Source organism: Simochromis diagramma, unplaced genomic scaffold (genome assembly GCF_900408965.1).
Source record: "Simochromis diagramma unplaced genomic scaffold, fSimDia1.1 OVJJ01000802.1, whole genome shotgun sequence".
Lineage (NCBI taxonomy): Eukaryota > Metazoa > Chordata > Actinopteri > Cichliformes > Cichlidae > Simochromis > Simochromis diagramma.
Genome location: NW_024387492.1, coordinates 24062019 through 24088774, shown reverse-complemented (window position 1 = coordinate 24088774; position 26756 = coordinate 24062019). Strand labels below are relative to the sequence as shown.

Below are 26756 nucleotides of genomic sequence, written 5' to 3'. Positions count from 1 at the left end.
AGACACATAAAATCTAGAGACTCTTTAATAAAAAGATCATTTAGAATAAATGATTTGTTCGTTATAGAGCGAACGTTTAGCAGGGCGAAACGAATTGATGATGGTTTATCTGCAGAATCTACAGCTGACTGCAGCGGTACTTGAATTAAACACCTGTGCAAACCTGTGGACCTGCCGGGCAGGGCGGCGACTCCAGAGTTGGGAAAACCCTTGATCGATGAGCAGACGTAGCTGTCACCAGCAAAACGGAAAATGGATGACGGACACAGAGTGAGCAAACTGCTTTCGAGCCATGGGGCTCGGGTCCCAGGAAAACATCCCCAGCAAACGACAGGAGAGGAACTGGTCGCAGGCACCGAGAGTCACCCCACAGCCAAGCAGCTAGCCTCCGGTACAGTCTCCATTTCACCTGGACGCCGGCCCTCGTTCCCCTTTTTCATCTCTTGAGGGTGGAAATGCCACGGGTTGTGCACAGTAGCACGCAGTCAGGTGCGAAACACTCCAGAGGAGGAGGAAAAGTTTTTCTGTAGCTGTCCCAGCTGTCACAGTAGATTTCCATTGAGTCTTTGATGTTTAACAGTGTATCCCGATCATAAATTAAAGCAGCAGAAGCAAAGTCAGCATACAAAAGAGCAAAAAGTATATTGCAAATGACAAGTGACGACAGTGAAAAACTACACTGTCGCCTCCAACGAGCTGTAGCAGCAGCGGCAAAGCCAAACACAGGCGCCATTGCCGCTTCCCTCAATATATAATATAAACATAATGGAGAACACCTGGAGCATCATGAAACCGAAACAGGACGAAGCAGAGCCAGGACTGCTGACATTCCTCTGTGAAAGTCCAGCAGCTGTTCTCCTTAGAACACGGAGCAGTCCTACTTTCACTGCCATCACATTTTAACTGCAAAATATTCACTTACTCTAATATCATTTATTTATCATTCTGTGATTTGACAGTTAAATTTAAGATGTTCGAAATGTTTTCAGAGCGCTCTCATGAGTCTACAGTGTTTCTTTGGTGTTGGTGTGTCTGTGAAACCAAATATAAAGAAGAAGGAAACTGAGAGGACAAAAACAAAGAGACAACTCTGCAGTGAAGAGAGAGCAAGACCGGCATCGTGGGAAATTAGGTCAGTATGAGGTCACTGATGTTTACATTCACACTCTCCTCCAGCCTGCCTGACAGCTCGCAGTGTGTGTTACATAATTGGCTGTGTGTGTGTGTGTGTGTGATCCCTACTGCAGCATCAGTAACACCTCCTTTCTCACAGTCTCACTCTCGTTTCTGATTTTTACACTTTCAGCTGGAAACAGACACAAAGCTGAGTGTGAACCTCTCCGGTGTCAGAAGATCTGTCTTACCCGGGGAGGGCGGCTGGATCTTGGCCTGGAGTGACGGAGGTTTCTTGGCGTCTCCGGCGGGCCCTGCGGCCTCGGGCGGTGGCTCCTCGCCACGCTCCATCTTGCACTCATAGGCGAACAGGTACTGGATGTACTGCTTCTTCAGCGAGCTGGCTGAGCTGCTGGACGTCCCCACGTTTAGCAGGGATGACAGCTCCCGCCACTTCTTATTCTTATTCACCTGAGAGCCACAACGGGAACACGGATTCAGAGACAAGCAGATGGCAGGAACGCACCACCAAATTTATTTACCGATTGATCTCCACAACCTAATGAATGAGGCATTAGCTGAACCCTGAAGGAGGAAGAAGAGGAAACAGAGACAGAGAGAGGATCAGTGCTGCCTCACCATGGCCAGTCCTCCAATGTCGCGGACAGCCAGGTACAGCCTGCAGAGGTCTAGTGGCTTCTTCCCGACGGCGGGCAGGTTTGGGACGGGCGTGCCCCTCTCGTCCATGAAAGACAGGTATCGGTCCACCCACAGCTTCCTCTCTGGCTCAGAGCCCATCTCGTACAGCCGGGTGATCTTCTCGTTGGTCATGGTGGCCACGCTGGGCTTCTGCAGAGACACAGACAGCACCTTCAGCTTTCCATATCACAGAGGCGGAGCCAACATGTCAGAGCTGCAAAGGAACCTTTAAATAAGACCGACACATCCACACCTGTCTACAGGTGACAGTTTCCAGCATGTCAGTCATGAGCGGCACTTTAAAACCACTCAGACAGATCTGTCCACGTTATTAATAAACATCCACCACAAACTCCGAATCAGAGTCCAAGAGGTCAACATGGCAGCAGTCGCTGGCGTGGAGGGAGAAGCACCTCAACCCTCAGCTTTTTGCTGCTCCATCCTATGAAAATCTCAGATCTCCAGAAACAGGTCAAAAAACAGGAAGTCCAGATGAGGTGGACGCCTCCATGACTGTGACATCACCTGCAGCCCGTTCAGACGTGAACGTTAACCACAGAACGATCTTCTGTGACTTTAAATATAACTACCAACTGCCCCACCCCTCAGGTCTGTTTCTTTTGTTGCTCACATGCTACATTTCATGAAATTAAGCAAATGAACTCAATGAATGATAAAGAAATGGACACAAAATAACATCTGAACCACGCGGATTCATGTCACGCAGTTTGTGTCTGAAAAAAACCGTCTGCAAGTGACGGGATCCGGAGTCAGAGGTTTGTCATCCACGAGCAGCAGGAAGTGTCGATGTAATTAGTGCAAACTGTTGTTGTGTTTGTGCGTTGCGCTGCTTACCGGGCTGCTCGGCGTCCTGAGCCAGGCGGGGCTGCTGATGCCATCGCTGTCCTCGCCATGACAGGACGACAGGCTGGCCGAGCTGGGGGACATGGCGCAGGGGGTGGGGGGCTGGGACACACACTGTGAGCTGTAGTCCTGTGACACAACACAAACACACACATATCAGAAGGAGTTGTTTCTTCTTCAGGTTTTCATTCTCACAGCCGGCAGCAGTCTAGGTTGGAGCACCTGCAGTTATCTGACAGCAGAAACAACATGTCTGCCAACAGCTGGTTAACTGCAGAGAACCAGCCGCTGCTCTCTGGTTAATTACAGCGAACACTGAAGAGTGAGTGTGTGTGTGTGTGTGTGTGTGTGTGTGTGTGTGTGTGTGTGTGTGTGTGTGTGTGTGTGTGTGTGTGTCTTTGTTAGAGACGACAGGAAAGGAGTGAAGACACACACTTGTGTGGTTGGTTCTCCTTGGTTTTTGGTGTGTGCTGCTCTGGATGTGAAGCCTTTGTTAAACTAACCACATAGCCTGGTACGGTGGCCCTCGAGGACAAATCAGGGAAACGCACAAAAAAAGCAGCACGTTTGTAAGCAGAGTTGTTCCGGCGTCTCTTGTCATCATCCTGTATGTTCTCATTTCAGTGAAACGTGACTTTTAGCAGCTCTCTCCACCTGTCAGTACTCATCAAGCATAAAACCCACCCTGTATAAAATGTCACTCAACACAGATTCAATAAATGCTCACGCTGATGAAGCCGTCTCCTGTAGGTGGTGATGGTTTACGCCGATCGGGTTTCCTCTCGTTATCGAGGAAACAAGAACAGACGACTCGCTTCACTTTCCTCGTTTTCTCACATCTATTTTGAAGTTTCTCTGACAGTTGACATAAAAAACATCACCTAACTTGTGGAGTGTCAAACCGCTTCCGCGTGAAACGCAAACTGGGAAGAATTAGCAGCGGCGGCGTCTAATGAGGAAGCCAAGCTGAGACTCTCCTGCAAACAAAGCAGCCTCCGCTCATCACCTGAACCGCCTCGCGTAACCCCGACTGCCACAAACAGCTCGGCGGCGGATGTGATCAAGGCCGACACTTCGCTGTTAGATAACGAGGTGAAGAGAGTCAGAGAGAGCAGTGAGGAGGAGGAGAAACTCTGCAGCTGCTAAGCCGAGTGAGGAAAACAAGAAGAAACAGACAAGAGAAGAGAGAGCGCCGCTCTCCGCCTCGTGTTGGTTATTTTGGGTTTCTGTTACTCTTCTAAACCAGCTGATGAAGCAAAGACGGGTTCAGGTGTAATGAGTGGCATGCTGCTAGGAGTAAACTGATCAGTGCTGTCAGCCATGATGAAGAGAACTGCCTGAGAGGAAGGGTGAAACTTGGAGGAATCGCTCTCCTACCCCCAGCTTCATTCTCACAAACACAAATAGATCCCGTTTGCACGTTAGCGTCAGCTCAGCATCTGCTGCCACACAGCCTTCACCTTCACGGCAGTAAGCCTTAAAGGCCGTCCACACATACAGACCGACAGAGAGGCTCAGAGATGTAGTGAAATAACCATTCTCAAGGTAAACTCTTTAAAGGATACCGCTGACTGTCAGGTGACAGGTTGGCAAGTATGTTAGAGTCCATAAGGAGCCAACCATCAGCACTGGGCGGGGCTTAAGGCACTGATGGTTCATCAGTTCATTGGATCACTTCCTACAGGAACCGCCCACAGACCTGCCGTCCCCGACACGCTCAGACGGGCTTATCACTTTTTACAAATTCTCTGCGGATTATTTTTTCCGTTTTCATCACATCAGTGTAAAAAACAGCAGTTAACTTGCTAGCATTGGACCTGCGGCAGGGTGCAATTTAATGACATCATCAAATAATCTTCCGACTTAAACTGTGGTAAAATCAGAAGAACTTCAGTTACGAAGAGGCTAAGCTGCTCTCACGTTAGACTGGGCGCTCGTGCATCTGTCTGAGCGTGCTCAGAGAAGAAAGCCAGAACCATGACCAAGCAGCTGCTGTAATTGGTTAGTAAAAAGCCAAAGAGAGAAACCTTGGGTTTGGGCTCTCCTGCAGGACCAACACCCTCTTTGCTCAGCTCCACCCTTTGCTTGGCATCTGCGTGAGGACCCATCCCTTCAGCTGGCATCATCACGGGGCCTGAAAGACCAAGACATCAGAATTCATAACCTCCGCAACATCCAACCAGTCTCTGACAGGTGCTCAGGTCTGCGTTCCTACCTGATGGTGGGGCACTGTAGGGGGGTCCCTGTGGCGTCATCCTCCCAGAGTTACTCCCTGGCTGTTGACTGTAAGGACCTCCAGGACCTGCGTGGCCTCCTGGACCTCCAGGGCCCATTGCACCCAGCGGTGTCATGCCCGGGTAGCTGCCCTGCCTGGAGAGGAAAAAGGATAAATGACCATTACAAATGCGTGGAACAGGCTGGAACTGTGTTGTTAGAGGAGCCAAAGAAGCAGAGCTGAGGGCTTAGCAGGTCAGAGCACTGACCCAAGCAGGTTTCCATCCAGCACAAATATTAATCCAGTGTCCAGTTTAAAACTGCTGTTGTTATATTAGAAATTTTCTTGGTGGGTTAAATAGCAGGTGGCGCAGGTACCATTTAAGCATTGTGGAAGAAGAACATGATGATGTTTTTAAGAGAGCTTGAATCAAAGTTGAAACACGTTGTGACTGTTAGCTTCAGCTGTGGGTATAAAACAGCAACAGCAGCAGCAGCAGCCAGCAGAACCACAGAAGAAGTAGTTAGTAAAATGTGTCATTAACCCTCTGTGAGCTATAGCAGACCCTCACAGCTGTCTGCTAACAAACCTACCCATAATGCTCAGAGGGGGCCTGCACAGCAGGCTGCTGGGGCTGAGCACTGGCACTGAGCTGCTGGGAGTGGTGCTGATGAGGGTGGGTAAGAGGGTGGGAGGGGTGGAGGGTGGGAGAGAGGGCAGGTCGACCGGTGTGCCAGGATGGGCTGTGGTAGATGGGTGAGCGAGCGAAGGGAGGTCTGGAAAAATGGAAGGAGGATGGAGGGAGAGAAGGAACAAACGTTCATCAGTCTGAGCCAAAAAATCAAAAACAAGCTTCATCACAATTCAGTCGGCTCCACAGGCGCGCCGGCTTCGTCCTCTGGGAGTTTTCCATGGACACACTGGGAGGTTTGAGTAGATTTAAACTGACTCTAGTTTTTAACCCCTCAATAAGAAAAGTTAGGATGAATTAAGAACTAACAGCATCATTTCACAGATTTATATTTAAAAGCTGCTGATGATTGTGAGGACCAGGCCACCTCACCGAACTGTAGCTAAAGCTCGGTGGGTCGACTCACCTGCTCTGATTGGCTGCTGTAGACGGTGCTGATGATGAGTTGGCACCGGGTCCGGTGGTGGGGACAACCTCAGGTGGCTTACAGCTGGTGTTGGGTCCCGGGGGCCCCATGCCCTGCCCGGTGGCCTGCGGCATGCTAGGTGAGGTGGGGGCCAATGTGCCTCCTCCTGCAGGGTAAGGCCGCCCACCCACACCGGGCCCGGGGCCAGGACCACGGCCTGCTGGGGTGGACGGGCCCTGGCCGTGCATGGGACTGCTGGCGTTCAAGCCCAGGCTGTTGGCCAGGCTGGAGCCCGCGCCCAGGCCCGGCCCGCCATAATGCGGGGGCCGCGGGTAGTTACCTGAGTAGGACCAGACAAGTTATCGGAGATGCAGTGAGAGGTTAGAAAACAAAGTGTTTTTGTCATTTAACCTACCTGGAGGGCCGTACTGCCCATAGGAGTGGCCGGCCTGCTGGTAGGAGCTGTGGTGCATCGGCCCCCCCGGCCCTGGGTGAGGGGTCATGGACGAAGAGGACTGCTGGGGCCCAAACTGAGACCCAGAGGTGCTGCGCTGCATGGTGGGTGGGAAACCTGGAGATGAAGATAAAGGTGGTGGGGGGGAAGTGACAGGGTTAGCCTAGCAGTAGCTTACCTAACATGACAGACTGTAAAAACTCAGAAACCATGAACCTTAAACCTCGTTTAACCTCAGACGCTCACATACAAAGATTTAAAATGATTGGTTAATCTACAATAACTCAGTTGTACTGGTGACTTGTACCTCTGTCCTGAGTCATGGCAGACTGGGAGGAATGGGGACCAACATCTGGACCAGGACCTGAGACCTGAGGGGGCATCTGAGAGCCTGAAACAAACAGAGTTGTTACTCCACAGGAACATCAAACGCATCACAGGACCTTGTGATAACACTCATAACTGTGCTCCCACCTGGTCCGCTGGTGGCGGGGGAAAGAGGTCCGGATCGCGATTGGCTGCCAGAGGCAGCAGGGGACTGGGAGGGGGAGGGAGAGGGTCCGGTGCGAGGTGGCGGAGGGAGGCGAGGGGAGACGTGCGGGGAGAATGGAGAACGGGCTGGAGTCCCCTGGTCGCCCTGAGCACTGCCGGAGCCCGAACTCACCACCGCCTCTGTGCCAGTGGGCAAATCATCGATGGAGCCGGAGAGGTCCTGAAAGACAGCACAGAGCAGCAGATGATAAAACACCTGTTGGACATTTTTCACACTTGTTACCTGTTTGCATCAACGCGAGTGACTTCTAAGGACAGAAAACGGCCGAGTGCTTTAAACTGAAGACACGACCTCAGCGGACTTCTGTGATTTATGATCATAGTTTAGTCTTTTCCGACAAAACCTGCCACACAGTAAACTGACAGAAACTCATATGTACCTGCACTGAGTGGACCAACCACAACTAGCAGCTGTTCTGATGCACGTTGGACTTTAGCTTTCTGTTTTATTTCTTACTCGTCTTCTGGTGAATGGTTACAGCCGCTGCTGCTCGGTAAATGACATCAGTAACACCCTCACAGGAGGATCATTGACCGCTCTTTGGCGCCGGCTCGTAAACGCCTCCTTCAGCAGACGCCATAATAAGGCAAGGAGGTGGAAACGTCCCAGCTGTAGCACATTAATCTCAAAGCAGCAGAGCTGAGTGGAAACTGCTCTGAGTCTGCAGCTTCTGAAGGAGCAAATGTCACGGCAAACCTCGAACAGAGAGGTCACCATGGACCTTGGTGCAGAGAAGATGGATTTTTAGCTGCGCTTCATCTGTTTTTGATTAACAAGAGCTGACTGTAAGTCATGTACAGAGGTGGAAAAAACCTGAATATTCACTCGTTAGTGTACAAAATTGCAAAAACTACAAGGAGGAACTACTCGCCAAGAATTAAAGTTTTTTTTGGCTGACTAAAAAGAGGAAAAATCAAAAAGGCTGAACATGAACCTACAGCCAAACACAGCACTGAGGAAAGATTCAAATGGCTGCATCTGTGAGTCTGATTGGTTCAGAGCAATGTAACGGCTGTCATCTGTAAAAACGAGGGTTCATGTGCACACCAACGAAGGAACGTTACACCCCAGTTGAAACCTGCCGAGTCTCCTCATTTCAGTCCACCGAAAGAGTCATTTGGGGCTCAGCGGACAGGCGTCATTAACACTGGACACCCTCACCTGAGAAAGCACCTTTGGATGTGTCCCAAAGCCAGCTGGGCTCTCTGGATAGTCGTAGCACAGCTATTTTAAGGTTTTTCTTCTTATAAGGATTTATTATTAGTCCCAGTCTCTTATTACAAACCTTTGCTGCCATCAGCATGAATCATGCCAGCTAAAAGCAGGTGAACTGTGTTGTCTTAAATGCAACCTGGCCTCACAGCTCTGCTGTTTTCAGACTTTCATTAAGTTTTTCTTAAAATATGAAGGCTATGCCAACTCCTCCACTGTCTGTGCTCCACATCTCCACAGTTTCAAATTCAGCCTGGCTGTTTTTGTTTGTTCTTGGAGGAAAAATGTGAGTTCTTTGTGGAAAATGTAATTTATCAGGAGAGGCTGAGTCCGTAGAGTAAACAGAGGAGAAACACATCAGTAACAGAAATAAAAGCAGAGCACCGAGCGGCTGAGAGAAAGAACAGGGAGGAGCAAGCGGAGGTGAAGGAGCCGCCACGGAGCGACGTGCTGCAGGTCGGTGATTTATGGCCGTAATTACCCTGTTTCATTAAAGCCTCGCAGGCTCTGATTGGATGAAGAGAATTTTCCGACCTCATCGCTCATTCGGAGTTTTCCTGCAGAGAGAACAACACGCTTCTCTTTGTTTCTCCAACAGGAGCGAGCCCTCTTCCTCCTCCTCCTCTAACAGACAGCACCTCCCTGAAACAGGTTCTCCATTAAACAGCAATGAACACCGCCGGCGTCATGTGATCACACCAGAACAGAAAGAGTCAAACATGGAAACGTGCAGAGGTACGCTCCAATCATCTGATTGATCTACGGGGATCAATTTTAGAGCAGCTCAGGTTTCATTTTTAAATCTAAGTACTTATTGATGATTACAAGTTATGTTTTTATTGTTGATAATAAATCTGATTAATCACCCAGTCCTACTCAAAAGTTTAAACATTTTAAAACAGAAAGGGACCAGTTCGTGAGTCTGAACGGCAAAAAAGATTAAAAACTGTGAAGCTATCTGGCAGAAACAAATCTGTAGACGTGGACCCGTCTCTTCTTCTCTGTCAGTGTTTCTGTCACGTATGTCTTTCCGAGAATTAGGGCGGCGTGTCCTTGTTTGCTGCTAGGTCAAACCCATTTACAGGCATCAAGCGTTCTTTTCTTCATTTCAGACTGAGCAGACACGGAAAAATGAGCAACCGTCAGCAAAAAACAAACACATTTTGGATTTCTGTCACTGAAACATTGGGACTGAACATCGCCGACTCTGAACTGAAGTCAACTTATTAAAGAGTCTGCGAGGCCTTCGGGTGCAGCTGATTTCTGCTGATTTTCTCCTCCTGCAACAGAGCCCTCATCTTTCCACCAGTAGTCGCCATGGCAACTGCATCAGCAGCACGACTTCAAAAGGAGGCTCCAGAAGATAAAGAGGAAAACAGCGAGAGAGGGGTGATGAGGCACAGCAACAGAGACAGAGAGGAGAAGGAGAGAAAAGGAAGGGAAGGAGGACAAGCGAGCGTGAAGGAAAGAGGCGAAGGCAGTGATGGAGATGGGTGGAGAGGTTGAAGCAGAGCTGCAGCTGAAGGTGGGAAAATTAACAGACTGAAATCATCGAGTGGGATGAAGGTGTGACGTGAACTGAAAGTCACACATTGGTGTTCCTCAAGGCTCCATTCTGGCCTCACTGATGTTTCATAATGAGTTTAATTAAAGATGATGAGCCGTGCCATTGTTCTAGATTCTCTCATGGTGACGTCTGTGTGAGAGAAATTTGAGCGCCAACTTTTTATTATTATAATATGATTAGATGGATTTATAATCTGGGTTTTAAGTTCCTATGACCACTGAGATCTCTCTGTTTATACTGCAGACAGAGGTGGTGATGATGGTTAAATTGAAAACCTTTAATACACCTGGGCACTGTGAGAAGGTAACAACCCTAAACCCTCACAAACAGGTGAAATCGTTTCTTTCATTTGGGTAAAGTTTGTCCAACGGCGAGATCACACGTCTCTGTACAAACAGGAGAAACATGCAGAGCCAACAACTACAGCGGCCAAAAAGTTTAGAAATATAAATGAAAATTAGCCCTGGCTGTTAGGGCTGGGCCATATCATACCATTCACGGTAATACCGGTATAATTTTGGGCAACGATAGAAAAATGAAATATCGCGATAGAATATGGGTAAAATGCGCATACGCAGTGCTGCAACTTCAGTGGTGTGGAACTGGTTTAGCTTTCGTCCGTCAGATACACAACAAAGCACTATTTTTGGTAGAGCATGCTAGCGGGCCGTCATTATTACCGTGTTTTTGGGAAAATACGGCACACTTAAAATCAATCCTTTGATTTTTCTGAAAATCAACAGTGCCCCTTATAATCCCGTGTGCCTTATGTATGAATTCTGGTTGTGTTTACTGACCTCGAAACAATTTTATGTGGTACACGGCGCTCAAAAATCTGTCAAATGTTTTAGTACAACTTTGCCAAGCTACGAAGCGGCACCGCTTGATGGATTGTCGGAGCATTACGGCTATCGTAGGCAGGAGCCTCGAGGAGTGATACGTACTGTGCTTCAACATAATATTACCGTATTGTGTGTGTATAACCTCTTTTTAAGTTTTGTGGATATTATACATGGTTATGCTGAGGATATGTCGGCCAATTTCCACTGGAAATGCCTTTTGGTTAAACTGTCAGCAAGGAATTTGCATTTGCACTGTTAAATTTTTATATAACTTTAATGCACGTAAAACAGCTGCTTGTTTAAGTGAAAATACATTGATGTTTTTTTTTTTGCACTAATGAAGTTGTGGAGTTGTAAAGTATTTTGTCTAGTGTCGATTATATCGTCAGTTATATCGTTATCGCAAATTTTCAAATGTATATTGTGATAAATATTTTTGGTCATATCGCCCTGCTCTACTGGCTGTCACGTCATCCTCCTCAAACACTCAGATATGTGTTTCTGCTTCATACACTTTTATTCTTTTATGGTCTCTGCTGTTTTTTTAATCATCATCTTCCTGATTTTCTATGGTGTGTATTCTTGATTACAATCTTCTTGCTTCTGCATCCACTGGTTTTGCAGCTAACCTCTGTAGTAACTCAGGATTCAGCCTGAAGTGAAATGTGGTGAATAAAATCAGTCTGAACTGACTCGTGCTCATCCAGCAGCAGACGTGCTGGCTTGCTAATGGGCTGAGTCTTTTCGGGGTTAAACCTATTTTAAATGTAAATGGCGATTCCCTGCGAGAGCCGTCGCAGGTCGCCATCATTATTTCAGTCGTGTGTCTCTGAGTGGTGCAGTGACACAGGCCGAGGCGGCGGGGGGCCTCAGGCGCTCAGAGCGTGAAACCTGCGAGCTTCAACTCAGAGAAAAGAGGACGGCGTCATTATCGACAACAAGGCCAGCCTGGGGACAGTGGGGGGGCATGAAACGCGTTCAATATGTCACGCAGGCTGAATCACGAGCTATGAGCCTGACAACAAACAGCTCTTATTCTGCTAAAACCGAGCCTGCGGAATCAGAACAGGACAAGAAGTCGGGACTGAAGAAAGCCGACCCACCAGGAGGAAAACTGTCTGACCTCGGCCTCCAAACCTCATGAACAGAACTTTCCACAGATCAACAGAACACAGCCTTAGAACTGCATTCAAACTAAACATTTATTATTATCATTAATATTTATTTTATTACAATAATAATATTTTAGATATAAAAACCAAATCTGAAAAATCTGACACGCTGTATTTTACACTACACACAACATTTTGGAATTAGGGTTGTTTAGTCTGATGCAGGTCTGTCACCATATCCGATCATCACTACTCGATTATTATAGCCAAAATCATTAACATTAGTTAATTATTAGTTAACTGAACACAGAGTCTGTCTGTGTGTAGTGAGGCACAGATGGTTCATCAGTTTTTTAAGAAGTGGTGCAGGCAGATTAAGAAACTGCCCGTCCATACAGGAACGTGCCTGTTTGATAGAAAACTCCTCAGGTTGGGTTTGGTTTATTCTGCAGCAGGAGTTCGAGGAAGCTTTAACATAAAAACTAAACGGCTTTTTCGGCTGAATCCTGCTGTCCTTCAGATCCGCCATCAGTCAAAGACCAGGACAAGAACTCTGTGGTGTAGATGTGGTACTGACTGAGGATCAGTGTGTCAGCCCCACAGGATAAATTTCAGGTGAGTCTGATTTATGACCCAGGGTGACCACGACCATCACTCTACTCTTTCACCTCTGGCATGGTTTGACCAAACAGTGACGGGAACCATTCAGAGCATCCGTAATAATACTGGTATTAATTTTTACTGCTATTATTAAAGTATCATATTATGATATTAATGACATAGTGACATCATATTGTTATGTTGCCTATTGCAACAAGGAGTAGGAGATGCTAGCAGCTAGTAATGAGTGACCCACCGAGCACCGCTGCAGCGCTGGACTATTACAGTTACTGATCCACTCTTTGACCCAGAGACAGCTGCTCACTGGGACAGAAGGATGGAAAATGTCCTTGTTTCATTCGCAATAATAAATCCTCCTGCCTGTGAGCTGCTTTTTTCCAATATCATCTGAAATATTATCACAACCTTCTGTGGAATATTGTGATAATATTCTGAGGTTATATCGTCCATTGCTAATGGAAACTCTGGCTTGTTGTTGGTTTGTGTGATGAACTTTGTGCGTGCGTGCGTGTAGGGTTGGGGGTCTTTGTGCCTGACCAGCAGAGAGCAGCTGTGTGTTCGAACTCACTGGCAGACTGGACGGCCTCTCCTGTTGACTCAGACTCATCTCCTCGTGGTTTGGTTTCCCAGGAGTCATAGCGGCAGACTGGCCCCGGCCCCCGTAAGCTTCCTGCGGCACCTCCTGCAGGGTGACAGACAGACAAAGCATTTAAATCTTACAAGAACAAACGGCAAAAAAAACAAAAAACAAAAAACAAAGTCGCTGAAAGTTAGCCGTGTTTCGGGCAGCTGAATTTTAGTTTTGTCTTCTTTGTACAGCTCAGGTCTTTCTGTGTGGAGCCTGCAGGTTTCCTCTGTGCGCTCTGTTGGGTTGATGGTGACTTTAGATATGGCCTCAGGCGTGAGGCAGATGAAGTACATGGGATACTGTTTTCTATCTAAATCCTGTCTGAAGCCCCATCGGTGGCATTTTTGTGTTGATCGTGCGGTTGAAGCATCGTATTGGCCGGGACATTATGTCTTCCTCGGTGCATAAAAGTGGTTGTTCTTCACATTTGCTGATTTTGTTTAGTTGGATTTTTCATTATAGATGTGTTGCATGGGCCTAGTTAAGTGGTAAACATGGACACTGGCCACAGTAATATGTTGGTTTCCTAAAAGACCCAATCGCACCAATTTGTGTCAGTTTACAATTGCTCATTTGTTTTGATTGAGCTGTAGTCGTCTCTACATGAAGTCTGGATAAAGGTTAGCACCAAGTTTTCTTCTGTTCTCCTTTTTTAACTTATAATTAATAAATGGACTTGGTGAAAAACCCGAGCTGAGCGGGTCTCCCTTCTCTGACGTGTCCTGAATGAGCCAGACGCAACAATCCATTCAGAAAAAATGAAAGACATCCCACAATGCACTTGTAGCAGATCTCAGAGAAGTCCTGGACATCTCTCGGCTGCAGGTGGAGCTGTGGTAGCTGCTGGGAGTCTCAAAGCGTGGCTCCTGCTGCCTGCTGCAGGTCAGAGTCTCAGCTGCCGTCTTGAGGAAGATGAAGATGATAAAACAGCAGCTGGAGGTCGGGGTTTCCCCATTGCCTGCAGCCAACTCCTTTTAAACACCATGAACGTCTGACATTGTTGAAATGATCAGATAAAAAACAGACTCGAGGAGAGGCTCTCTCTCTCTCTCTCTCTGTTTCATGTCTTCACAAAACCTTGTGTAACACGATCCTCTGAAGACAAAGACAGCCATGTTTGTGGAGAAAGACCAAATGAAGTAACACTTTAGGACAGAAACAGGACAGAAAGGATTGTCATTATCAGCAAATACAAACTAAATACTAAAGTTAATCTGGTCTTTTCAGAGAACTGAAGCTCAGCTCGATGCTTCCTTCATGGGAAAATTTCACAATAGAATCTGATGAGGATTTACCTCGTCGCTGTTTAATCCCACCCAGCTATGAGCAGACCCCAGTGGACAGATCAGGTCTCTGGAATGGCGTGCTAAAGTCTCACTAACGGGCTATCCCGTGGCCTGGAGAGTGGTAGGAAATGGATGGATGGAATTTCTTTCTATTAAATTTATCTATTACTTCTAATGTCTGTGCTCTTTTTGTTTTTTCCTGCTTAATTCCAGTTTGGATACTGTTTTTTGACTTCTGTAGAACACTTCATGTCTTTTTTAAGTGCTACAGAGACAAAAGTAAGTGGAGCTTGCTAGCTGAAGGCATTTCAGGAGCCATTCTGAGATGTTTTGAACTTGTGAGGCTTGGAGAGTCTGGCAGCTTAAAGCTCTCTGGAGGCCTCGAGCCATTTCCCCTCAGAAACATCCACACAGAAGACAGCCACACATCCACAGCAGCATCACAACTTCTTTTATATTTGACAGCATTATCATACAACTTTTCGTTTTCTTATCTTCTGATTTCTGGTTATATGTTGAAGCCTCTTTCTTATTTTTCACAATAAGAATCGTCAAGAGGTTCATTCCCTTCCCTTTACTCCTATAAAAGGCTCTTATTGTGAAAAGATGTGCAGGAATTTGAGTGAATTAACAGTGAAATCAGAAAGACAAAATAAGGTTTAGGTTTGTAATCCCAGTCCTACCTGCTGTGGCAGTGGGCGGGGCTGCATGTACGGTGGCTGACTGGGGGCGGCGGGTTGCTGCTGTGGCGGGCTGAAGTACGGCGGCTGGCCCGGCTGGCAGTAACCGCTCATGTTCTGCTGTTGCTGCTGCTGGCTGTACTGAGAGCCCATCTGAGAAGAGACCACAGACATCAGAGACACAAGGCCAATCGATACTACCTTGTTAAGACCACAAACACGAGGTTACGGCTTTGAATGGCCGATAGATTTCCACAGGCTAAACAGACAGAAAGACTCCAGGTCAGAAACATGAAGAGTGCAAAGAAATAAAACAAACTCAAATTTACAATTTGTATTCTTTAGCAACAAATCACGTCTTTCCTTTGTACTGTTACAGTAAGCATCAGCACTGCTTTAAAGTTGAATGACTCTTTATTTTGTGAAAAATCATCACCTGCATTAAATCCATGCATCCATGCAGTATGCAGCATGGATGTCGACATTTTACTTCTATTTTATTGAACAAAAGGACCAGAGCGGACAGTAAAGTGGGAACTGCATCCAGGACAGAAACATCAGCATTATGCTACGCAGTGTATGCAGAACCCAGTCCAGCAGCCAGAGCCCAAACTCATCGGGTAACACGCCGATGAGCAGTCAGGCTGCGTTTCTACCTGGTCATGTTTCTAAAGTAGAATCACTTGGTGACTGCTTCGATCCCAGGTGGTTGCTGGCTGTTGCCGGGTTAAGCTGCTCACACAGACGGTGCTGTGCTAAAAACATCCTGATGATTGCTCTGGTCGCTCAGAGCTTGTAAGAAGACACTGACTTGTCTGCAAACACTCACTAAACATGACGAAACACTGAAACACAAACTAGAAACACAACAAATCGGCCTTTTCCATATAAACTGTAGGTAACTGCAGCAGTCTGTACTCACAAGTGCAGTGCTGTATACCTGTTGGCAGCTAATGTTATGAAACGCATATACATATTAATTCATCACAATTATAATAATAATATCAAATATGTTTCTGCATAATCAGTACTTATGCATAAACTTATATTATAGAAGCAGTACTGAGACTCAGACTTAAGCACAGAATCTGAACACTTCCTTCAGTGGCTCTTCCTCACAGACGCTCTCAGTTTAACTCTTGTGCAGCCTCCTCAAGACGCCCCCAGCCTTCACTGCTTTAGCTAAAGAGTCAATTAAAAGCCAAACAAAAGCATCTCTGTTCCTCTAATGATAATAATAATCTGTTCTGCTCTACAGTGAAGCCGCTCAGGAATCACACACCGCCCTTTTCCTGGAAAGCGACCTCTAAATTTAATTTCCTGAATATCTCAGACTTCCTCTGTAGATCAGATCTGTTCTCATACTGGAGGAAGCTTCCTCCGGTCATAGACTTCTGACCCCTGACCTCGTGTTTTGCAGCATCACAGGAGAACCACATGATGACCGTTAGTATGAGCCACATTTCCGATCTTTAACACATTCCTCCTCTTAGACCCGATCTGTCTACTTCCAGATACGCAGAGTGAAGAAGAGGAGGAGGCAGATGAAAAGACATAAATTCACTGATTCAAACTGATCATCTTAATTAGGGCTGGGCTACATCATACCATTCACGGTAATACCGGTGTAATGTTGGGCAACGATAAGAAAATGAAATATTGCGATAGAATATGGGTAAAACGTGCATGCGCAGTGCCTTTGTTTACATACGCACATGGCGGCGACGCAGAATGAGAAGTGAGAAAGCAGATCGTTAAATGAAACGGATGAACCAGAATTGCTTTGTAAAAATTCTGCAACTTCAGTGGTGTGGAACTGATTTGGCTTTCATCCGTCAGATACACAACAAAGCACTATTTTTGGTAGAGCATGCCAGCGGGTTGGCGGCCGTCGTTATTACCGTGTTTTTTGGAAAATACGGCACACTTAAAATCAATCCTTTGATTTTTCTGAAAATCAACAGTGCCCCTTATAATCCCGTGTGCCTTATGTATGAATTCTGGTTGTGTTTACTGACCTCGAAACGATTTTATGTGGTACACGGCGCTCGAAAATCTGTCAAATGTTTCAGTACGACTTTGCTAAGCTACGAAGCGGCACCGCTTGATGGATTGTCGGAGCATTACGGCTATCGTAGGCAGGAGCCTCGCGGAGTGATACGTACTGTGCTTCAACATAATATTACCGTATTGTGTGTGTATAACCTCTTTTTAAGTTTTGTGGATATTATACATGGTTATGCTGAGGATATGTCGGCCAATTTCCACTGGAAATGCCTTTTGGTTAAACTGTCAGCAAGGAATTTGCATTTGCACTGTTACATTTTTTATATAACTTTAATGCACATAAAAACAGCTGCTTGTTTAAGTGAAAATACATTGATGTTTTTTTTTTTGCACTAATAAAGTTGAGGAGTTGTAAAGTGTTTTGTCTAGTGTCAATTATATCGTCAGTTATATCGTTATCGCAGATTTTCAAATGTATATCGTGATAAATATTTTTGGTCATATCGCCCTGCTCTAATCTTAATGCCAAACCCACCATCGTACTCCTCCTCATTAAAATTCATACCACCTTATAAAACCTGCTTTAAAATCAGATGTGTTGAAACTCATCCACACAGCTTCTCTCTCAGATTGTTATCTGGCTCGATGCAGATGCCGCAAAATGCAATACAATGCAACCTCGGTGCAACCCGAGAGAGCTGCAGCTGCGGGATTAACCGCCCTGCTCGAGAGCACTAAAGTGGGACAGAAAGCCGGCATTGTCTGCATAAATATCAGGAAGACTCAGACAGACTGGCTGCACGTGGACTCTGAAAGCCTGGACGGGCCTTTAAGCGACCTCACCTCCAGCACATTGTTTGATCGAGAGCATTTCCTCACCAGCATGTCCTTCAATACTGCAGCTTCACTGAAACAGAGATTACAGTCGGAGTTCATGCTCTAACAGTAACTCGGTAACCTCCTGAAACCAGGTTGAGTCTGCGGCGCTCAGACAGGGAAGCCAAGGGTCAAATTTCGTGTGGAATCAGAGAGTTAATAAAGAATAGTCCCGGGGCCACTTGGCCCTTGCGCTCCCATGAAACTCAGTACTCTCTCTCTGCGTAATCAGACACAACAGCGGCGACACAAATTCCCTCAGGCTTAAACCATCTGCAACAATAATGACACCGTCCAGCCCGAGAGTCGGAGGGAGAAACACCTGCAGGTGTCTTCCTCACAGCTCTGAAACCAATCAGGTTCTTAGAGCTTCTAACAGAAAGGTGAGACGAAGCCTGAACTGAAAATTCACTGACTGAAGCTGAACATATATCTTATAAGGAAGAGAAACCCAACTCGAGAACACACAGGTTCAGATCGGAGCTCAACGGCCTGACAACAGCGCAGAGGCCGAACCACAAGATGTTTCCACCTTCTCCGCCTGCTGGAAGACTCAAACCAGCACAAACAGGTGCAGACTTCCAACAGCTGAACCACGGAGGACAATTTCAGACTCTTACTGTCCTCAGAATTAGATTCAGGCCCAACAGTGATGAAACCTGAAGAAAAGTGCTGTGGCTCACAGCAGCAGGTTCAGCCAGGCTACACTCCTCCTTGTCCTGCTCACAGCCACAGTTTCAAATTTTCAACTTTAATGTCAGAAAAAATAAAGTTCACACAGCAGCTCCAATCTTCATCAAAGACTGAAACAACTTCCCGTTGTAACTTTTCAAATGAAAAGTTCCTCATCTTCTGGGTGAAGACTGAATCACTGTCAGTCTAACAAAGCTACTTTTCTAAAAACTCTTCTGTTGACTGGGACTTTTTATCTCCTTATCAAATACCAGAAAACTACAGAGCTCACATGGACTCACTGCCTGTGTTAGGACCTGACATGTACAGATAAACACTTGCTGAGTGTTTTAGTTCTTTATTCTTCTCTGAAAGCTTTAAAATCCACAGTATGTGTGGATGAATTCAGCGATGGCTGATTATTATTAACCCATCATCACTGGGACAGACAGATTTATTCTACCTCCTGATTCATTCGCTGAGAAGAAGCTTCGCCGTCTGTTGCTCTCTGTGGCATTCGGCGGTGTTTACCCACCAAAGGATCCAGTCTGCTCTGAGCTGCAGCGTCAGACCCAAACTGGAGTCTAAAAATAGCCTGAGCCCAGGGTGTACCAGAAATAGCCTGACCCGGACCGGCCCGGCAGAAGCCGTGCGGTCTGACTGCATCAACAGAGGCCTTTTCCACAGTGACAAAACGGTGACACTGCAGATGAATCAGCACCAAGGGAACGAAGGCCTTAGTTTCCATAAACCAGCTCAGAGGCTGCTGAAGACCAGCAGAGCAGGAGCAGGGATGGCAAATTCACAGGAGATGTTTTCATTAGTCATCCTGGGAGGACATTAACGAGCCAACAGTCTGCATGCTAATGAGTATCTGGTTAATGCTTCACACGTGTATCCTAATGTGGAGAGTTACAGGAAGCTCTCGGGTCCTCTGGCCTGTAGTAAAGCAACCTGATCTCTACAGAAATCAGAGTTTTACATATCAGCCTGATGCTGCTCTGCAAACATGTCTCACCGCTCAATGAAAGCACTGATTTAAGATAAGATAAGATAAGATAAGATAACCTTTATTAACCTTTATTTGGGCACTGATCAAGTCTCTTTTATCACCTACAGTAACCAACCCCAGACGAACACCACCACCCACCACACTGGGCTGCCTCGCACTCAGATTTAACAGTTTTCCAACATCACGTAAAGTCATGAGAGTTATAATGACTGAAAGAGTGAGGTCACAAACACGAGCTCCTCCACAGAGGCAGGCTTAGGAGCTCAGAGGAGAGCTCCTGCTCCTCCATGTCGAGATGCTGCAGAGACAGACGTCTGCATTACCCGCTTAACTTCAGGCAGGTGGGAGATCAGGAAGGAGGGTGGAGTCAGATAACTGGCAGGTTTCACCCCAACATGAAGGTTTTTAATTGGGAACTTTTGTCTATACAAATTCTCCCACAGTGTGCAGCTCAGGATCCTTTCAGCGCCGTAGGTCAACCAAGCATCCTGGGTGGATTTAAGGGACCAGTTAAACTCTGCATAAACTCATCAAATCATTTAAATTTTAAATCCCACCTTAAATGTATTTTTATCACCTTTTCAGTAATTTCAGGGAAATTGTAGATTTCTATTTTTCATCTGTTTTTCATTATCTGAAGATGGTCTTGATGCTGTTATACAACTAAACTGCTTCTAACTGGCCAGTGCAGCCACAGAAAGAAATGAAAGCCTGTAAATTACTGATAAGCATCACTTCTTTACTGTGACAATAAAAAAAGTAAAGCTGAAGACTTTCAGGTGTCTGATTTATGATCAGATTAATGGATGTTCAGTTTTATTGATGTCAGATCCTGTAACTGCAGAGTTTGAAATCCCACCCAGAACTACAAGTTAAATTAAACTAAAGAATTATTTTACATTAATTCGTCCAAATGGAGCCTTGAAGACACATCTAAGCGCCTCCTACCTGCTGCTGAGGATACTGCATCCCTCCCAGTCCCACCTGCCCCCTGCTGGACATCCCCATTGGGTATCTGTGGGGGGTAGGGGAGCCGTAGGGCTGTCCAGGGTACGGCGCCCCCTGTTGCTGGGAGTACGGGTTGTTGCTCATCCCGTATAGTTGAGAACGCTTCATCACCATCGGGTCCATGGGCGGCACCTGAGGAGGAGAACACGGTGGATAATTAGTGACGCCATGAACTTAACACCATGTTTAAAGACACAACACGTGACTCTGATTCATCAGTGTGACAAAACCTCTGATGACTACAGAGCAATGACATCATCAACATTTATATTAGTAAGACTGAGGAGGTACTGCATCTTTCTGTTTGTTTCCACTATGAGAAATCCAAACTGTCCGTTCATCAGTTTTCTTCCACCATTAGCTCAGTCTTCTATATCCATCAATATCCATCTATATATCCATCTGTCTGACTGAGCACGCTCACACTGATGGACCGATGGAAAGTTAAATATCTTTATATATAAGCTCCACTCTGTGTGTCTGCTTCGGGGCTTGGCCTACTGCCACCTGCTGCAGATAACATACCGCACATTATCCTAGTAACTTACCCACTGATATGGTTTGTCTGTTTTCACTGAGGTTCATGGCATGTGCTCAGGTGTGAGGGGGTCAGGTGTGTCTCTGAGAGTGAACCCTCATCTGCGGCATGCTGAAGGCCTGCGAGGCCACTTTAAGCCGGAGTCAACAGTCACGCCTGGGTACACTTTAATATTCACACTCACTCTGTATTTGACACACTGACATAATAATAGTAGGTGAGAGGAGTGACTCAGAGAGAACAGATGTTTCACCGCCGCTCCAGCAGCTAAAAATAGAAACCGCTGACGGATTTTACGCTTAAAAAAAAACTGATGCAGACTTTTAATCCTGTCCTTTAATCTCCTCTCACTACACAGCAGTCAGCTGAGCAGAGTAAATAAAGAGAAACCTCAGGCTGGAGCACTGCCAAGCCCACACAGCTGCTTCAAGTCAGGCAGAGGATCCACAGACCGGATGAAAACAGGAGGACAGGAAGCTGCTGCGACGAGGCCACGTCAGAAGCAGCCGATCCATTTTCCTGAGTACTGCTATCATCACGACCCTGGCCCAAACTGCAGAATGTGTGTTTTATTTGGACAAACCTTTGGTCAACGCAACATTTGTAATATTTAGTGTTTTACTGGCTGATTTCTTGTAATGGAGGCTGATGGGAATTGTTGGAAAAAGCAGGAAAAAGATTAAAACTCAGTGGGGTGCTTCATCCTCCTCTGTTGCATTTGATCCAATATGGTGGCGGTTAGCCATTATAAATTTTAATCATCAAAAACCAGCAAATAAAATCACTGAACACAAGTTTCATTTTATATATCGTAGATTGGGACTGGCTAACAAACGGGTGGGTGTGGCCAAATCAAGTCAAAAAGAGACTACGAAAATAAAACGGCTGATAGTCAGCGTGTTTTACCACAAGGTGGCGCTCAAGTAAGATAACATTGCTCAGTACAAATCACATTAACTCAAATACCCTGCAGACCACAGGCATGTTTAATATAATGAATAATATGACCCAGAGATAGGCCACAGTAGTGCCACCATGTGGTGTGGTACAGAACTGCTTTAATCTCAGGAGGTTTGTCAGGAATCGCAATTTTCTACTGTTTTTTTTCTATTAAACATACAAAACTGCATCACATCGAGCCTGCACCTTTTTCCAGTCAAACAGCCCAATTTTACTCCCAGAACATCAAATTCTGCCGTTTCATCTGAGCCATCAGCATCTCACAGGAACACGCAGTCATTATGATTTATCGGGTTTATGTCGATAAATGTCGAGTCCCTCACTTCTACTTCATCATGTACCCACTGACGTCACATTTAAACACTATAGATCAGCATCATTAACACGCAGGGTTAATACTGCAGAGGCGCGTTTTAACCCAAACCACGTTTCCTAAAGCTAACCAAACAGTTTTTGGAGTCTACGATGCCGAGAACAAAGCAAACATAATAAGGCACAAACTGCAGCCTTCTCACTCACAAGCTTATAACCTACAACACCATCAAGTTCCATCCTTCTTACTGGGCCCGGGCCATATCATACTGTTCATGGTAATACCGGTATAATGTTAGGTAATGATAAGAAAATGAAAAATCGCGATAGGATATGGGTAAAACGCACATGCGCAGTGCTTTTGTTTTCATACGCACATGGCGGAAAAAGCATGGCGGCAACGGAGAATGAGAAGGGCGAAAGCGGATCGTTGAATGAAACAGATGAACCAGAAATGGTTTGTAAAAATGGTGCAACTTCAGTGATGTGGAACTGGTTTGGCTTTCGTCCATCAGATTCACACCAAAGCACATTTTTTGGTACAGCATACAAGCGGGCTGTTGTTATTACCGGTATTGCCGAACCAATTTTAATGGTTTTATTTGGTGTTCTCGGTTACTAACAGAAGACCCAACAATTAAACTATTTTAAACTTTAATATCTGAAAACACAGCCAACGTGTGTGTGACTCCTGCATGTCAGTCATCCGATCACCAGCTCTATAAACCAACACATTAGCTCGACTACAGGAATAAACTCGTGCATGAAACGTGCAGGCTCTGAGGCGCTGCCCTAAAAGTCTTTATTTCAACTAGAAAACAAAATCATAAAATCATGCTCCACAAGGAGCGTCCACGCAGGCCGAGGCCGGCAGTGAGGAGGCGGATAGAAACGACAAAGCAGAGCTGGCCGATCCACAGCAGAGATATTACAGTTTCTATTTTCCTTAGTATTTATTCTGATTTCAGTTTTTATATAAGTTTCGGGAGGTTTACAGAGTGAAAATGTTTAGAGTTTGTCCTCAGCTGACTCAGAGTCCCGTAGACGAGGACAAACACACAACATCTGCATTCATTTCATATTTCACCTCCTTTTAGTTGGGTTTATTGAGCTGCTGTAACAGTAATTTCACAACTTTTTAAATTTTTATTCTGCTAATTAAAATGCTGACTGCCACCTAGTACTAGTTTTAAGTTTAGTTATAATACGATATATGAACCTCGGCCCTTTTGAGACAACAAATGAGAGGAGAGGATGGTGCTGACTGCCATATGAAAGTCCAGTACACCAACTGAGAAGCAAAAAACCCAGATAGATTTTATTCCGGTTCACTAAATAACCTGGCCCTCTTTGTTCAGTCTTTGTGGGTGCAACAAATTCATTCTTTCTTTTTTGTGTAACACAGTGTGATTACACAAATCCTCATTTCTGTTCAAGGCATCAACACGTGGAATTAAAACTGAAACAAATTTAAAGAGGAATCAGTCTTGTTGCCTCGTGTCATCCTGTACACTGAGCTGTGCTCTCCCACCTGCCTGCAAGTTAGAGTTTCTTCATGTAAGCACGTATTGCATCATATTTTCCAATAAGCCAACACACAAGTTTAGCTAATTGAACCTGATCTCAGACACAGGAGCAGACAGTTTGCTGACAAAGATTTCTACCTGTGAAAAAAAAAAATTGTGCATGGTTCATCGTTTCTAACAAATAACTGTGTTCTTGTCCCCATTCAGAGGAGGTAACGGATGGTTAGTGAATGATAATTATTCACTAAAAACACATTTTATTAAAACAGAAGCTGATTTATTGAGTAGCTGAAAAATTCCTTGTTTGCATCCAGTCAAATGATCCTGAAAATAAATTAAGGGATCATAATTCCATTATTCAATGGTGACTTAATCACCTGCAGACCGGCATTTCCATTGTTTTCTGCTATTTTAAAGACCTGCTAATAATTCGAAATAATAACCTGTCGATTATTCCATAAAGAAATCATTAAAAAAAAAAGATCTTGTGAGTTTATTAACTGCAGTTAAACCGTGACTCTGACGAGCTTCTACAGTGCACCGCCGGTCCAGGTAAAGTGACACTGACATGGAGTAGGGATGACCGGGGTTGAGGCCTCCTGCAGGCCGGGCTGCAGCGGCGGGTCAGCCAGTGTGTTAGCCCCAGTGTTGTGCCGGTGGTGATGGGCACATGGCTAATCTGCATGAGTGAAGGTCAGGGCTCCCGAGCGGAGATGGGGCTATTAATAGGCTGCCTGCCAAGAAAGTTGTGGCCGGAATCAGAAGCTGAAGTGGCCGCTGTTGCAGGAGGAAGCGTCACCTGATTAGACCCGAGTCCCCGCCACACTGTCTTCTCCCGGCGGGACAGAGAAACAGATAAAATCCGAGGAAAGAGCTTTATTTACCGGTGACCCCTCAAAACACATCATTAGCATACGCGAACTGTCAGATTTGAGCGGAGCTGTCAACCGTCAACCCTGTCACCATTTAAACCGCGATCTTTTCAAGTGTAACAATAAAACTGATTACAGCCACCCAGTTTACATTTTTATATATATTTATAACAAATTCGACCTCTTATAAAATCAGCAAGCTGCCTACTTTCACACACGAAGGCCTTTGCCGTTAACGACAGCTATATGCTAATGATAGCTTAGCCTAGCGGGCTAAAAGCGAAGTCACCTTGGACACAATCGAAAACTTCCCCAGCTTCTGTCATCACGAACAGTCGCTAATGCTTGTCATTTATAAAAGCAAGTAATCACACAATACAATTTGTTTGCTTTAGAGTCCTAAACGACTCACGTGGGTGCGGTGCTTAATTAATGAATCTGTCTGCAGTGAAAATTAAAAAAAAAAGAAAAAGAAAAACACACACACACACACACACCTAGCTTAGCAGCTAGCTGCCGTTAGCTATTTGGGTTAGCATCGCGGCTGTTAGCAGCTAGCAGGTTACCGGTGGTGCGATGTCCACCTGTCATTAGTCAGGTTATAAACGGTGTTAATAAGCTGTTATTCACCTGAGCCCTGCCGCCACCCTGCCCGGGATTCCCTGGGCTCATGGTCGGGTGATTTCTCTGCTGTCCTCCCCAGCCGTGAGCCCCGGAGCCGTACTGGGAGCCCATGTCTTTAGCCAGCCCCATGCTCGGCTGTTGCTGTGCGGGATTATTATAATCTGGATATCCACCTCCATAACCCCGCATCATCGGACTCGGAGAAGTTAATAACTGGTTCAAAGTTGGTGTAGCCCCTGACGGGTGCTGCTGTTGTGGCTGCTGCTGCTGCTGCTGACCCTGTCCGGGAAACCGCTGAAACCCTCCGCCTCCAGCCGGGGAGCTGCTAGCAGTCATCACCGCCTTGCTGTGATTAGCAGCGGTCGAGCCTGCGCCGCCACTGCCGGGGCCCAGCAGGTTGTTCCCCTGGCGTGACGGGCTCATCATGCCGCCGTATCCACTGTTCCCGAACCCGGGCCGGTAGTTCGGGTAGTGGTTGTAGGGGCTGTTGTTGCTGTAGCCTTCGTGGGAGTTGTGGACCTGATCCATGGTGCTGAGTACGGAGCGCGCCGCTCTTACCCCAGTCCCTGGGCTTTGTTGTCCGCCATGTTGATCGAAGCTAGGCCCTCCTCTTCCATTCCCATAATAATGATTAAACTCGGAGCTGGTCCCAGTCGGAGGAGGGTTGTTGTCGGTGCTGCTGGTGGCTAATCCCAGCCTGGCATCCATCCGCTCCTCCTCCTCCTCCTCCTCCCTTTGATTCAGCTCCTGTGCTCGGCTGCTCCCCTCCTGCAGGATGTTTGCTGTGCATCCATGCTGCTGGACGCTGCTGCTGATGGTGTTGTTGTTGTTTGTGTTGTGGTGTGTTTGCAGTTGGAAGTGGAGCTGCTGGACAAGCTGGCTGAACGACGGAGGTGTTTGGTGGGATGAGGAGGATGATGATGACGATGATGAAGATGAAGGAGGAGGAGGCTGGGGAGGTCCAGCACCACCGGTGGCACCACAGATACCTGACGTTTTCACTGGATGCCCACTGAGCATCCCCGTCTCCCTGCTCACCGCAGCAGAGGCACGGCCGGCCTGGCCTTTTGTCCCCCCTCTCTCCGGTCTCGTATCCCCCTCCAGGTTCTCCACTGACATCACTCATCCCAGTCCTCCACTTCTCCTCATCTCAGGGGGCTGATGCCACCTGCAAAGCCACAGGTGGAAAGAGGGCGGTCAGTGGCAGAAATTTCTCATAATAATAAAAAGCCCAAAAACCCACTCTTCAGGTCTCACACCTCCCATGACCTCTCTAATAACCCCGGTCAGATAAGCCTGCAACACTGATTGGTGTTTTTACCTTTTCACCCCCGAAATACCTGAGCCATCCATCAGCAGCTGCAGCGGTTCTTCTTCTCTGTGAGAAGGAGGTGGAGGGCTGATGC

At 46.4% G+C, this 26756-nt stretch overlaps 1 protein-coding gene across 1 annotated transcript in view; it reads right to left on the bottom strand.

Moving 5' to 3' along the window:
* Nucleotides 1-26469, bottom strand: part of arid1b (AT rich interactive domain 1B (SWI1-like)) — a 36428-nt gene extending 9959 nt beyond the window's left edge. The window contains exons 1-14 of the mRNA XM_040016888.1: nucleotides 25357-26469; nucleotides 20459-20650; nucleotides 14947-15096; nucleotides 12918-13031; nucleotides 6917-7154; nucleotides 6750-6833; nucleotides 6404-6559; nucleotides 5989-6328; nucleotides 5485-5667; nucleotides 4892-5046; nucleotides 4704-4810; nucleotides 2668-2805; nucleotides 1753-1962; nucleotides 1365-1584 (exon numbers count right to left, since the gene is read on the bottom strand). Coding sequence (XP_039872822.1) covers nucleotides 1365-1584; nucleotides 1753-1962; nucleotides 2668-2805; nucleotides 4704-4810; nucleotides 4892-5046; nucleotides 5485-5667; nucleotides 5989-6328; nucleotides 6404-6559; nucleotides 6750-6833; nucleotides 6917-7154; nucleotides 12918-13031; nucleotides 14947-15096; nucleotides 20459-20650; nucleotides 25357-26469 — 3400 coding nt within the window. The remainder of the gene's footprint in view (nucleotides 1-1364; nucleotides 1585-1752; nucleotides 1963-2667; nucleotides 2806-4703; nucleotides 4811-4891; nucleotides 5047-5484; nucleotides 5668-5988; nucleotides 6329-6403; nucleotides 6560-6749; nucleotides 6834-6916; nucleotides 7155-12917; nucleotides 13032-14946; nucleotides 15097-20458; nucleotides 20651-25356) is intronic.
* Between the last annotated feature and the right edge of the window lie 287 nt (nucleotides 26470-26756).